We start from the raw sequence: 15,181 nt of genomic DNA, 5'->3' as shown, positions 1-15,181 counted from the left end.
GTCGATTGGTTTGACGGTTTGTATCCATTCGATTGATGTTTTTTGAACTTTTGATTTTGCCTTTGATTAGGGACTTTCCGTTTTGATTTTTTCTCGGCGTTCGGTATTTTTGTGATTTTACTTTTATTGATGTACATGTATGTCATGAATGGTTGTCAAATTAGTATACTAGTACAACAAAACTACATGCAGTTCTTATGAATTCATAAAGACGAGGGCTTTATAACTACAACCGAATTTCAGCGGAAAATAAGTGATGGCAAAGAAGAAATCTTCTCAAATAAAACAAGTATAAAATCTTATAATATATCGACTTTTAATCACAAGGAATTTATTTTTATTGTTACATTAAAGTTGTTTTCTAATTATCGTTGTTTCTTATCACATTTTTGCTTTTTAGCTCATTTACTCCTGAACACCAAGACGTGATGGCACGGTAAAATTGACCAACCAGGTGTCATATTATCATTCAAATTATTCTAGCCTCCAACCTGTGAACTTCTGCCCACAAAACAATGTTAGCATTTTATCTACACATGGCCGAAATTAAAGATAGAAAAAATGTAATCTTGAATCATAGCTTTGGAAAAACATCATAATTCTCTTCGTCTACTTTTAACGATGGGAACTGTCGAGGCATCATTCGTTCCGGTTCATGTCCGGGGTCGCATCTGTATTTTGAGAAGTCGGTAACACCTACAGAACGTAACAGATCTTCATCAATCAGTGCTTGTCCATTGTATCTGCAACATAAGATACACTCGGATTGAAATTTTTAGTTTATAAATTGATGTATGCTTGATAAGAAAAAGAAATAACAAATGAGAGTTTTTGTTTCACCGGAAGCGCAAAAAAACACCTGCAAACAAGACAAGCAAACACTTAGAATCATTGGCATGTCATTTTCATAATTTGGTATAAGTACTTTTAAGAAGAAGAATGTTTAATACAGTAATTCGTCGTTTGACATATTATACCGCTGTTTCATTATTTTTCAAATACCATTATACGTAAATACTGACAAATTCCTGGTGTTTTTAGAACTTTTCCAAATAAGGTTTAAAAAATATTTTTTTTAAATCAAAGATAATATAGTATGAAGAATGAAAAACATTAAAATATTCAATATTTATCGAAGTTACAGGAAAAGCGGTGATTGTGGGATTGTTGATACTTGAATTTGCTAGTACAAATATTAAGAAATAAAACCTAGACATGTATGAAAATCATTTCTTGGTAGATTAGTTTAAAGATAAGTATTTTTTTTTACGAAAATCTTATTTTGCTTTTTCGTAGTGTCAATCAGTATAACCTTGGACCATGGTTCACTCCCCAATGCGAGAGGAAATGTGTTCATGGTGCAAGGATGCTGTGTGTGAGTGTTATAAGCGTTCTTAATGTTTATACGATCTATTTGTGTTCTGTGTTATCCCCATCCATTTTTCACTCACGACTTTTTATTTGTCTCATTTGAGTTCATAAAAATAAAATGAGGTATTATAGCCAATGGAACATCTATCGATCAGACCAAACGTACGTGTTGATCTCTGTTTTAATGTATCATATTTATTACTGGGAAATTATTTGTTATGGTTAATCTTAGGTAGTTATTTTCCGATTTCTCTCTTTTTGTTTATCTTGTACAAATTATTTATACTCGTATTAGTGTATATCATAAGGGTAGATGAGACAGTATATTTCATAGCTTATATACTACCAATTGTAAGGTAAATAAATGTGACTTTCCAACAAATGTAAATGCTGACCAAACTTAAAGTAACATGTAACGTAATTATGTCAAATTCATCAACTGGACATTTGCAAGTACCATTTCATGTCTAAAATACAGATATTGTTGTATTTTTGCTGTCAACCTATGGGCCTTTATGCACTTTTATTGACGAAAGAGGAATAACTCGAAGTATAATTATTAAATCAATTACAATTCCTGAACCATGCATGTTATTTGGATGGAGAGTTGTCTCTCACAGCACATCTTCCTATATCTATATAAGATCAGTACAAAGAAAGATAACTCTTAGTATTATGCTGAATTAGTCAGAAAAAAATCTTTGTTTTGCATTTGCATGATTTCCCTCGGAAATTTTAAAACTCAAACGATTTAAAATTGATATACCCTCCAAAATAATAAGAAACATGTCTTGTGAAACTGTTGTATGGTTTTATTTTTTTGTAATAATGTGAAAGTATTTCTCTTTAAAATATTTTTTTCTTATATATTTGGATTAAAAATACTTTAAACAGTTATCCGATAACTAGTAAATTTGTGTTTACTAATCAGTCATATTTAGACGTGCTTTGCTTTTGCGCCAATTGACATTTCATTTGCGCCAAAAAAAACAAAATTTCATTTGCCCAAAACATAAAACCTTTCATTTACGCCAATTTGCAGGTAAATACAGGTAAAAGGTATGAGACTTTTGATAATTGTACAGTTTTTTGAATGCAATGCGCCCATATTTAGTACCTGTACATGTATATGGTCAAACTCGACCTTTGTGTATTGTCACCTCCGTGTATACCTAGAAAATTAATTAATTAGCCTTGAAGACCAAAAAGAAAAAGAATATGAATGTATGTTACTAAGCCAGACTTTAAATATTTTTAAAAAGTCCAATTTAAACAAAATCACATACTTGTCTGATTGTTCATTAGCTAGTGTAATCATTGCATCAGCAAATATTTCTGGTTTCCTCATCAACTTGTCTGGTAGGTTCATTTTTTCTGTGACAAAACTTTTAATTCCTGTTGCCGGCCACAGAGTAGAAATAGAGACTCCTAAATACATTATCAAAAATATAAAGATCAAGTTGCTTATTTCTAAACTTAATATAATCTAAAGTTTCAAATGTCTAAAAATTACCCGCTCTTAATACTATACCTGCAATGGTCATGCTAAAGCAAAATTGGGTAGCTCACTCGGAGCAAAGTATTTAGTTGTCACGGGACGGTTTTAACGGTTTGAATTAAAAATCTGTTTCTTTGTGATTTAAAAAGACACCCTAAGTCTGATAGTCGCACAGTTATGTTTCTAGAGTAAATCCCGTGATTTCAGAGAAGGAATTTTAACCCTAAGGGAAAGCTTAAAGTTGAAAGGTTTTTTATTGTTGCAATTATAATTTCAACATTGTCAAGGATAGTACATAACACAATAAAATAATCTATTTTACATGTACATGATGTATACAAGTATCTTAAAGGGTACTAAGAAAAACACCTGACTACGACAAAAAATTGTTAATAAACACATATACATACCTGTATCTTTCAGTTCGTTGGCTAACCCATGTACAAGTACAGTCATTCCTACTTTAGTTATAGCATAAGGTGTCTTGCCTTTAAAAAACCTAAAAAAATCCTACTTATTTTATATACTAGTATGAATGTTTTTGAAGATATTCATGCAATATTGAACTATTTCAGAAATTTTGCAATACTAAATATTAAGAAATCAGTTATGTCATGCGATAGTTATATACCTAACATTGCTAAGTTATTTTCTCATAGTGGTTGGAAGTGGCATTTAAATTTTGTTTCAGATTGATTAGATCCCTGAATGTTTGATTTTTTCGACGATTGAGTACAGATTTTTTCGATGATTGAGTACAGATTTTTTCGACGATTGAGTACAGATTTTTTCGACGAAAGAGTACAGATTATGTCGACAATTGAGTACAGATTGTTCGACGATTGCGTACAGATTTTGTCGACGATTGAGTACAGATTTTTCGACGAATGAGTACAGATTTTGTCGACAATTGAGTACAGATTTTTCAACGATTGCGTACAGATTTTGTCGACGATTTAGTACGGATTTTGACGACGATTGAGTACAGATTTTGTCGACGATTGCGTACAGATTTTTGTCGACGATTGAGTACGATTTTTTTCGACGAATTAGTACAGATTTTGTCGACATTTGAGTACAGATTTTTCGACGATTGCGTACAGATTTTGACGACGATTGAGTACGGATTTTGACGACGATTTAGTACGGATTTTGTGGACGATTGAGTACAGATTTTGTCGACGATTTAGTACAGATTTTGTGGACGATTGAGTACAGATTTTTCGACGATTTAGTACGGATTGTACCAAATGAAGACATAAGACATCCATATCCAATAGTAGACATGACACCATGAAAACAGGGATCACATCATAACGTCTCGGGTGATAGTTGTCTTATTGGCAATTATTCCAAAGTCCAGCGTCTTCGTATTGTCATTTTATTAAGTGATTTGTTGTTTTTTAATGCTACATATAGTAATAGTTAGTTTATTAAATATATATTAACTGTACCTATTATATATGGGTGGTGATACCATAATAATTTTCCCTTTCTTTCTCTCAAGAAATCGCGGAAGAATTTCTTGCACCATACAATAGGCTCCGCGGACATTCACACTTTGCATCAAATCATAACGTTTGAGAGGTGTATCCTTTACCGTGTCCCATGTTATTGCACCAGCATTATAAATAGCTACATCCAAGTCACCAAATCTGGATATAGAAAAAAATCTGCGGTTATTCAATGGTTAAAAGTATTTCAACTTTTGTCATAATCTAATGAAGATCAGTTTAAGCGATGAATGATATATAAGCCATGGAGATGTTATAACAACATCTCCATGCCATATATATCATGTGCTGTAATACGACGCTAGATTAAAACTGACGTGGAAAGGAAACACTCGGCCACTGGAAGCTTCATTTTTGAGAAGCCCAGGTGGTCGTGTGGTCTAGCGAACCGGTTGCAGTGCAGGCGATTTGGTGTCACGCGATATCTCAGTAGCATGGGTTCGCGATATCTCAGTAGCATGGGTTCGCGAATCCCGGCGAGTGAAGAACAAAAAAATTGCGAAAGCAAATTTGCAGATCTAACATTGTTGGGTTGATGTTTAGACGAGTTTTATATACATTATGTACATATCCACATATCACCATCACTGCTGTTAATACGATTTTTTTAATATAAATTTAATACTAAGCAGAAAACAATTAACTTGTGGCCACGATGTTATTCCAAGATTTCAAGATTTTATTTGAACACTCAGACACAGATACATGTGTAACATGAGGTCATACATAATAGCATTATATAAACATGACGAAGTAATTATGTGGTATCAATGACATAGTATAAAGATATAACAATAACATACAACATGGTTTTTTTTAACATTTTCAGAACATATTTACAATGTTTTTGATAAATACAGAAAGACGTTTATACAGTTGTACATTACATATTGAAAGAAGACCTTCCATTTTTTTATAATTAGGGTTCACTGTGTAATAGCTTGGCAGAAACTTTTCCCTTAATACAACAATATTTTGATAAGTACACTGAAATAGCAAATGAAATTCATCACCAATATTACTCTTACACAAAGTACATATTCTATCATGCCTCGGAATATTTTGCCATCTGCCTGTTTCTATAGGCAGACGCAGATTTGAACACCTAAAGTGTGTGATCCAAAGCCTGCAATATTCGGGAAGTTTTAGCAGATATGTTTCTAAAGTAAAATATTTTTTAAATATTGAGTAGAATTGACCTCTTGATGAATTTTCAATATTACTAAACCACTGTTGTACAAATTGATCACAAAGTATCTGTTTTAAGTACATTTTATCACAGTAGCCTGTTTGATTGGCAAAAATATATCCAATGCCAGTATCGTTTAATATTGCTTCTATACAATTTACCCATTTAAAGGTGTATTTAGATTTAGGCCTTAAACCAAGCATCAGTCTTTACAATAAACTGCATAGTTTTGATTCATTATTTACAATTTTACACCAATATATAATCATTCTAATTTTCACCTTTATTTCAAGAGGAAATCTACCCAATTCTCCGTACACCATAAAATTAGGCGTAGTGTTTCTAACTTTCAGCGCCCTTTTGCAGAATTTCAAGTGAGTTTTTTCGATAATTTTCAGGTTTTTAAAGCCCCAAACTTCAGAACCATACAGTAAGATAGGTTCTATCATAGAATCAAAGACATAATGTGTCAATATCTTTTTAGTACACCAGATCCGGATTTCGACAATAAATGTCTCTTCAATGATGTTAGGGATCGAAACGGTATTTGGAAAGCCATATAAAATGTACGGGTCCTCATTTATATATATACAGTGTAGGTGATTTGGTGTTATGATATTTATCGTTGACTATTTATTCAGTCATTTTATATATATATATATACAGTCTACCAGATGGAACGATCCTTTCCTGCAACAGTCTATTAACAAACATTATAAATACAGAAATGATCGGAAGGGGGCAAGATTATTGCTTCTATATATGCAATCAGTTTTCAGAATATTTGATAGACAGACAACTGCACGCAAATTATTTCATTTAACATTCCAAAAGGCGACCTAAAAGGGGTCAGGCAGAATTTTGTGAGAACATTTTGGTATGTTTTATAGGGAATCACAGCAGAGTGACCAGAGAGGTCTCCCAATTATGAAAATGTCTCGATCCGCCACTGCGATCACATTTTGTTCTAATGTTCAGTGAGCCTTCATGTATACCTTTCTATACAAGTTTCTACAGCAGATTTGATTTCATTTTCACTTCTAACGTCACACTGTATTGGTATTGCTGTCCCACCTGTGGACTTGATTTCTTGTACAACTGTATGAATAGATCCTGGCAATTTGTCAGTACTTTCTGTTGTTTTTGCAGCAACGCCTACTTTGTAGCCACTAGCTGAAAATGTTAAGGCTATCTGTCGTCCGATGCCACGTGATGCTCCAATTACTAAACATGACTTCATTTCATCTACAGTTTACAAAAATAGTATTTTAAAAGAAAATCGTTCTGTAATGACGCATAATTTATTTGTTTATGTTCAAATTTTAATCATATTAAAGTATTCATTTTTAATGTATGTCTTTTTGAATTTTTCGTTTTCGTAAGCCAATCAGACCACTATCTAAACAGCCCAGTTCCAGTAAAGTACATTTTAAATTTCAACAATAGCACATGACATTTCAACGGTATAGTCCAACCTCGTGAAACATTTTTTCTCTATTTTGAATAACAAAAAAAAAAATATTCCCACAAAACATAAATGGTCGGAGCATTATTTGGTGGACTGCGTGATAAAACCTGAAACAACAATTATCCTTTGATTGGTCTGTAGATGGTTCGTTGTAGGGCAAAATATCTGTCCCCTATTTATCTGTTTGTCCCTATTCATCTAGTCCTATCATATAAGACTTCGTATGTTCATCACTTCGTTTGCATTCAACGTTTTTATCTGATATTTTATTTTAAAGGGCACCTAATTTGCAAACGGGCTACCTTTCTGTATTAATCGTTAATTTTCTCTCGTCTTGCATGAATTTATTAACACTGCATGGGCTTTCAGCATACAACAATCAAACATGTTTCTGTATCTGCATTTAGATACAGACTACATATTGTCTTTACGTCCAGTGGTGAATATTACATATTGGTATATCAAATGTTTCAATATTATTGTTTATATGAGCCAAAACGGGGTACACAATAATTAACAATGAGTTTGCTTAACAACGACTATAGTATGTAGTCATACTTAAGGTCAAGGAACAGTAAATGGGCTATGTCGCAAATTTTGCTAAAATTTTGCATACAACCTTGGATCGTTGAACTACAACTGAAAATCGAAAAAAATAATACTTTTATCTCTTTTATTATCTGAAAAATTGCAGATTGATTTCTTTTAATATGGGTGAATATTTGTATAGAAAGCACATAACATCGGCAAAAAACCTTCTAAAATTTGTCTTAAAATCGCCAAATCCCTAATTCTACTCCATAGATTTTTCTTTAAAAAACTATATATTGTTGACACATAAATTTCTGTGTTAATGATATAAAATAATCATAGGGTCACCGACTTCCTTTTCTGTCTAATAATCAATTTGTTACCTTGTTGGTAGTGAAAAACGTCAAAAATCAACGTTTTACGGCCTGCAACGCGATAACGTTACGATTATTTCGACGTTTTGTTGGATTTTTTCACAAAGAACGCAACTTTGAATGAGTATACCGTAAACACGAAGTCGGTGACCCTATCTTTATTTTGCATCATTATAACGGAAATTTATGTATCAACAACATATAGTTTTTTAAGAAAAATCTATGGAGTAGAATTAGAGATTTGGCGATTTTTAGACAAATTTTACAAGGGTTTTCGCCGATTTTATGTGCTTTCTATACAAATGTTCACACATTTTGTAAGAATTCAATCAGTAATATTTCAAACGATAATTGAGATAAATGTATTATATTTTCGATTTTCAGTTGAAGTTCATCGAGCCAGAGTTGTATGCAAAAGTTTACTGAAATCTGTGACATAGCCCATTTACTGTTACTTGACCTTAAGTGTTATATTGAATACAAATAGTATTGAAGTGAAATATTGAGACAAAGTTAATTTACTGATATGGTTGTACTATACGAATGTCCTATTTAATGAACTCTGTTCAATCAGGTAGTATTTATGACTTTATGATTATCGGTATCCGACTGCAGAAACATTGCTTACCTGTACCATATAAATATGTACCTTTGCCTTTGGTGCTCAGCTATTTGTAACACAATATTAACTGAAAATGTTTGGTTAAAACTTCCCTTTATTAGTATGATGCCACTGTAGGTACAACTGTCATGTGAAAATTTTATTTCCTTTGAGAACAATTCCGGATTTCCGGATTTTAATATCAATGCTATTGATTTTAAACTATTCAAGCTGTTAAATTAAATTTAGAAGGTCCTTTTTTCATAGTTTACATAAAGTGTAATTTATTCATACAAACTGATAGGTAAATTGCTTCTAACTTGAAACGACATGTGACAGTTTAGCTTACCATATAAGTAACCAAATAACTTATCATGTTTACAGTCTGATAAAAACTGCGTTAACTTTATAGCATTAAATTTACGTAAATTCCATATTTTCTGGATTGGTGCTTTCCAGACCGTGTTCATTATGTTTTGTTGATTTTTTTTTTAATCGTCAATATGAAGATATATGATATTATTCTATTGTTTTTCCACTCTGTTCAGGCATATAATAGACATATTTCATTGTTTTACATTTGGGGTCCGACGCCCATAAGCTTTTCACTTTTTGAACTTCTACATTAGAGCCATTTAAAAGAGTAAGTTACTGTATATAAATAAGTAATGTTTATGCTTGTTCAATCATACGGTAAAAAGATCAAAAGGCATGTCACTTTTAATATCAGATGATTCTCAGCCGTCTGCCAATATCAGCCCTCGATCCTTGGCTTGGCTTGGGCTGATATTGAACCTTGTGATGATAATACATCTGAAAAAAAACATATAGTAAGTAAGTAAGTAAGTAAGTAATTTGTTTATTATAGTGACTTGTGAACATAAATATAATACAATTACAAAGTTTATAGTCAAAGTTACACCCGGCCCATTGGACCTATAAGTCACCTTTTTAATATATCAGTAAGGTTAAACATAATCACGTTATACATGTATATATACACAATTTCTCAAATCATTTGAAATTAAAGTTATATATATATGCAATAATTTTATATTTTGGCGACAAATACAGATAGATGATAATTTCGGTTTGAATTACACTACTTTGCGTTGAATCTTACTCTTCATATATTTGTATCTGCATCCTTATTTTTATCCCGATTACTTTTTTTCTGTCTAAGAACTCTCTTCATCACAGACCCAACTCACAACTCTCTCGCACACACATACATATATACAGATACATATGCGCACACACTCAAACGCACATCCGCCCATTATAAACACTAGTTTTCGATAATTTCATACGGATTCGACTCCTTTAACCACAAGTCATGTTTTATTAAATGTATTATGCATTATTTAAATAACATTAAACAACAGTTATGGTCGACCATATATTCCGTAAAAAGCTAGTTTATTCTCATTCCATTTCACCACTTTCCACAAGTCGAAAAAAAAACTTATCTTTTATACTGTTGATAAATGGTTAAAGAAGTAAGTTTATCTTTGAAAGTTAAACAAACTGATATCTTTTTTTTCCGTCTGTCATATATTCCTTTATTAATTAATAATTCTTTATTCCGTAAGCAAATACAGCTCATAGAATTAAACAGATACACAAATTATACAGTTTACATATACATATATACAGAATTAATATATAGCGGAGTTTGGCATACAATTTACATTGGTAATAAAGGTACATACATGTAACAAATAATCAAGCGTTACGATTTTTTCTGCCTCTTTCTTCGCGTTTGTTGAAACTTTTAGGATTTTTTATCGTTTTGTTTTTATAAAGGGACGTAACACCACTACTAACCGTGTATGTAATCAGTCCCACCTCCCTACTACTTAATATGGTATATAGAGCCAAGGGACGTAACACCACTAATAACCGTGTATGAGACCATCCCCGCCTCCCTTCTAACCTTATATGAAATATACACGGTCTCTACGAGGGCGCTTTTAAGGGCATACGATACAGTTACAGGGAAGGTAATGACGTTGCTAACGTAATTTGTTATTTTCGCGACGTCAAACTGTGACATATCGGGAAAAGATGCATTTTTCGACTGATTTTTATCATTCAAACTGATTTAATTTGAAAACGAGTTCATGGACCCCTATTTTTCAAAACGGCATTTGGTTTCATTTTGCAGGGAGATTATGTGACCCAAATTGTATAAAACTGTAAATAGAGGGTTTTTTTTAATTGTGATTAACATGCAGTAAAAAAGTGCGTTTTTTCCTCAATTCATGAACATTTGATAAATATAAGTCATTTCTGAATTAAAAAAAATGCAATTTTTAAAAGATATTTATAAAATACAGAAATTACCGATTATTTAACAAAAAACAATTTGTTTTTATCTTTTATAACAAAAAAGTTATGTCTTTCTTTCGAAAAAGAAATTACGGCCACAAATCTGAATTTCGAGCAAATATACAAAATTTCGACCTCATTTTACGCAAAAAGTAGCACATGAAGGTATATTTTTTATTACATATTTGATTTAATCAGGTAAAAAATAGCCTATATGCAAATTTTCATGAACTTGTAAATACAGGATCAAAACTGTATCGTATGCCCTTAACCAATCACATTCCTAGAAATGTATAGGAGGTAAGATAAGGATTGATACACGATCATACACTGTGTTTATCATATATACTGAAACATTATAATTGCTAAAATGTATTCACACAAATAGCTTTCACGATATGCATTTTTCTTATAAATAATTGAAAAATGATAAATTATGCGGAAAGATGCATTTGAATGTTATAGAAAAAAATCCTATACCTTTTTTCTATACCATTCAAGTTATATATCTATTATTTTATCTATGCGAATTTAAAATGAAAAGGTTTAAGTCGAAGTAAATGGTGTTCACGTCATAGATAAAATAAAAATTAAAGCTCTAAAGAATAAACAGCTGTGCCATGAGCGCATGATACGCCTGTCGTCGTGTGTGTGAGGTTTTTTCATAAATTGTTTCTGAGTTACTGCGCGACATGTGAACATGTAAAAAAAAAACTCAATAACTCTAAAAAAAAAATTGAATCATCAACAAAAAATTACAGATCTTTATATTAATATAACTAAGAAGAGTGTTAAGTTTTAAGCAATAATCGTATTAATTAACTCGTTTTTAAGATACGACGCTTTATATGAAAAAACATCCTCTGTTTTAGTTACAAAGTCCCGTAACTCAAACAGTTTAAATTTTTCTTTCACAAAAAAGTATGCAGATCAGTTGTCCATCATAAGAAACAACTATGTTAATAAGTCTCATGACATTTGGATGAGTCGTTGTCCAGTTACGATGCGGCATGCTTGTCAGTGGACGCCGGACAGACAGACGGAGGCGGGACATTGGTATACTATTATACGTCCCGTCAAAATCATCGTCACGGGCGTATAAAAACAGAAAAGCAAATTTTAATTTTAATTAATTTTAGGAGCATTTTAAAGTAAATTCGCTATGCACATTTTTGATAGCATGAATTTAATATAAGTCAAGCATATATATAATTATATGTGGTGACTTTTTCAATGTACATTTTAGCAAAGTATGTACAATGTATATATTTAGTGCATTTCCATAATTTTTTTACAGGTAAATGGTTTACAATTCTGTAAAAGTAAAAAAATAATGGTCTATTTCATCTTACCGTGTCTTTTCCCTAAAGGTTTTTTTTTGTAAAATATTTCTATGATTTACCAGAGACATATAATACAATTTTGTATTAAATGTCTCTGGATTTACATATTTACGTCATTATATGAAACATAAAAATTGCATCAATATTTAATTCTCCTTTTGACCCTTTTATCAAATTTATACCTTTTAAATACATTGCTGGCCTTCGGCTGTTATCTGATCTTTGGTCAGGTTGTTGTCTCTTTGACACATTCCCCATTTCCATTCTCAATTTTATTTGCTGTCAAAAAGGATAGTGCTGTCTAATACATTCTGCATTTGGAAAATGCCAAATGAGTCGATCATGTTGTATCATAATTCAGTTATTATCTGGGTTCTTCAGCTTATCTGAAATAACCAGATAGCCTGATTTCACAAACAATTATTCATTGAACAATTTAAAAATTTCAAACTTTTGGTTAATCCTGAAGTTACTGAGAATATTTTTGTAAAAATGAACAAATGACCGCACCAAGTGACGAATAAACTCACTTGGCCCTTTGTGGCAGGTGAGATAAAATCTCGAGCAAAAGCTATTCTTCGATTCGCAACTGATAAACTGTGAATAAGTCTAGGTACTGTAAACGTTTGAAATAACCTTCTATTTCAAGCATTTGTTTGACGTAGATTATTTTTATTTTCCATCAGGAAACAAAGACACGAAATACAGAAAAACCCACTTAAATTCTAATCTTATAAAAATCCTGAATATAAGATAGCCACATAATAATGAAAGCTTTAATAAAAAGCCTTGTTTGAGGTTATCAGGAATTGACATGAGGTATGAAAGATATACTAAAGTCTACTAATTGCTACCTTAGTCAGCTGATTTTATATGTATGCTGGTGTATTTGCTTGTAGTAACTGACAGTACTTTTAAATTAAGTTATATCTGTATCTATGTGATAGTCACATTTATGCTGAGTGCTATTTCAGTGTGTAGTGTTACACCACAGTTCCTCAGGATACAAGTATATTCTGAGATTACTGTGACGTCCAAAGGACTTTTGGCTGTTTTTCCAGACAAGCTTAGGCCATGGGATGTCAGACCGTGTCCTGCCTGTCCAAAATGGATGCACTGTTTGATTGTTTTTAGGGCCCACTGAAAGCCTTGGATCAATATAAATCAGCCTCAATTTGTTGAATTTTCATCTACCTACCACCCTTGCCCCTGTACATGTATGTCTGAATCAATTGTTCACTGTGAAAACTGTCTAATATGAGAAAAAAGGTGGCAGGTAGATGAAACTTACATAAATGAAGAGAAAATGAAAAATGAACAAATTAAGGCCCGATTTATATTGAGATCCAATGCTGTCAGTTGGCCCAAGAAGCAGCACATCCATTTTTGACGAGCAAATACCCACTTTTAAATGGGATGAGCTGTGATGTCCGACTCCCTCCAGCTTGTCTGTCAAAACAACTGTTGAACATAAGACTAATCTCGGACTATACAGGATATTAAAGGCCCTATTTAATATCATGATTAGGAGAGAACCAAGTGCTCACAAAAATGTTTAATCTTGTCTCATTCTAATTGTGCCAGTGATTAGTTGTTGTTAATTTTTCTTTAGCATTATTTTCTGATTTTGTCATAACAAGGCCTTTTGTAGCTGACTTGTTGTATGTGTTTTGCTCATTGATGTAGGCGTCACAACATGGTGACCTTTACATGTAGGTGTTTAAATCCACAACATTTGGAATTTTCAAGTTGTAGATAGTTGTGTCATAGGCACAAATACCAGGTCTCATAATTAAATATTACAGTTTAGTATAGATTACCATGACAACTCTATTAATTAAAAGTACAAGCATAAAAATTATCAATGATTATTATCAAGAACACAAAGGAAATGAAAACTTTTTCACAAACTCTGTTACACATCTTTTCAGACAACAAAAATGTTATTGTTACGACTGATAATCAGATTATTGAAAGACATATTACTTTTAAACATAAAAAACAGATTGTAATAGAGATTTAGTCATTTGAATGGGAAAATTTTGACTTCTTTTTTTTATAAAATGAGTTTTTATGATATGTTAATGTATATGGTTGACCCGCGGACCATTGGCATAAATGGTATTATTGAACAAACAGATCTAGCTGTGGTGTCACAGAGTGACATAATCATTGTGCAATTGAAATTCAATTGTAAAAATACATGAACATGAGGAATATGATAATTGCCAAAATAGAGATAACACGTAACAGTATACTTACCTATATAAAATCAAAATGCATGATTAAACAATTATTAAAATGTAAGTAAGGGGAGATAAATGGAACAACTTTTGGTGAATAGTTTCCCTTTATGCTACATGTACCCTTGAAATTCTCATGTTTCGGGAGACCGAAACGTGCATCAAATCTCTTATCTGGTTAGGCCATAATAAATAATAGGTTTGTTTGCCCAAACGCTACCTACCCAGAAAAAAGCTGCCTACTCAAATTCTTTTATTGTCCTGATTTGAAGAAGTTTTTTTTTAATCAAATAGGCATTCATGAAGACTAATAAACATCTGATACTTCAATTTCTTTTTTTGATAAAAAACAGAAAATGTCTACCTACCTACCCACTGTCTCAACCTTTGGGTAGGGTTTGGGCAAACCAAAATATTTTTAAGTGTGGCCTTAGCTAAGAGTTTTTTAATAGCAGTTTTAAAAAGAAAATGTGAATAGTTAATGTGTTTTATTAAATCCTTTATAAAATATTGTATTTTATATAAGGCTTACATGAAACTTATAAAACTTGTTTGTCTTTTTGAGTTGTTTTTCTCATGTCCATATAGTGCTGTATGTATTTAGTTATTTTGAGCCCTCTTGGGTTTTTCTCATCTTTAAATTACAAATTAATATATTTTTCTTGTTACTACTACCATATACATAATCTTTTAAAACATATAAATGTTTGTTTCATTG

The 15,181-nt window shown here is 31.8% G+C and overlaps 1 protein-coding gene across 2 annotated transcripts; it reads right to left on the bottom strand.

Moving 5' to 3' along the window:
• Positions 1-299: 299 nt before the first annotated feature.
• On the bottom strand, positions 300-8,709 carry LOC134723244 (hydroxysteroid dehydrogenase-like protein 2). 2 transcript variants are annotated; one of them, XM_063586867.1, is made up of 6 exons: positions 8,595-8,709; positions 6,568-6,817; positions 4,324-4,524; positions 3,280-3,368; positions 2,658-2,799; positions 300-743 (listed from the first exon to the last, which is right to left on the bottom strand). In XM_063586867.1, exons 2-6 carry the CDS (start codon positions 6,810-6,812, stop codon positions 575-577), a joined length of 846 nt encoding a protein of 281 aa, XP_063442937.1. In that variant the 5' UTR covers positions 6,813-6,817; positions 8,595-8,709; the 3' UTR covers positions 300-574. The 2 variants fall into 2 exon arrangements, with proteins under 2 accessions (XP_063442937.1, XP_063442936.1); XM_063586866.1 differs by having other exon boundaries at positions 8,574-8,702.
• Between the last annotated feature and the right edge of the window lie 6,472 nt (positions 8,710-15,181).

This window comes from Mytilus trossulus, chromosome 6, assembly GCF_036588685.1.
Source record: "Mytilus trossulus isolate FHL-02 chromosome 6, PNRI_Mtr1.1.1.hap1, whole genome shotgun sequence".
NCBI lineage: Eukaryota > Metazoa > Mollusca > Bivalvia > Mytilida > Mytilidae > Mytilus > Mytilus trossulus.
The sequence above is the reverse complement of the archived record's forward strand: the minus strand, read 5'-3'. Positions and strand labels throughout refer to the sequence as shown.

Excerpts from the sequence above, each read along its gene's own strand:
- LOC134723244 (XM_063586867.1), bottom strand. The coding sequence starts at position 6,812 with ATGAAGTCATGTTTAGTAATTGGAGCATCACGTGGCATCGGACGACAG. Across the intron at positions 4,525-6,567 it reads GTAGAAACTTGTATAGAAAG|ATTTGGTGACTTGGATGTAG; the intron begins GTATACATGAAG and ends TTCTATATCCAG. Across the intron at positions 744-2,657 it reads GCTAATGAACAATCAGACAA|ATACAATGGACAAGCACTGA; the intron begins GTATGTGATTTT and ends CTTATGTTGCAG.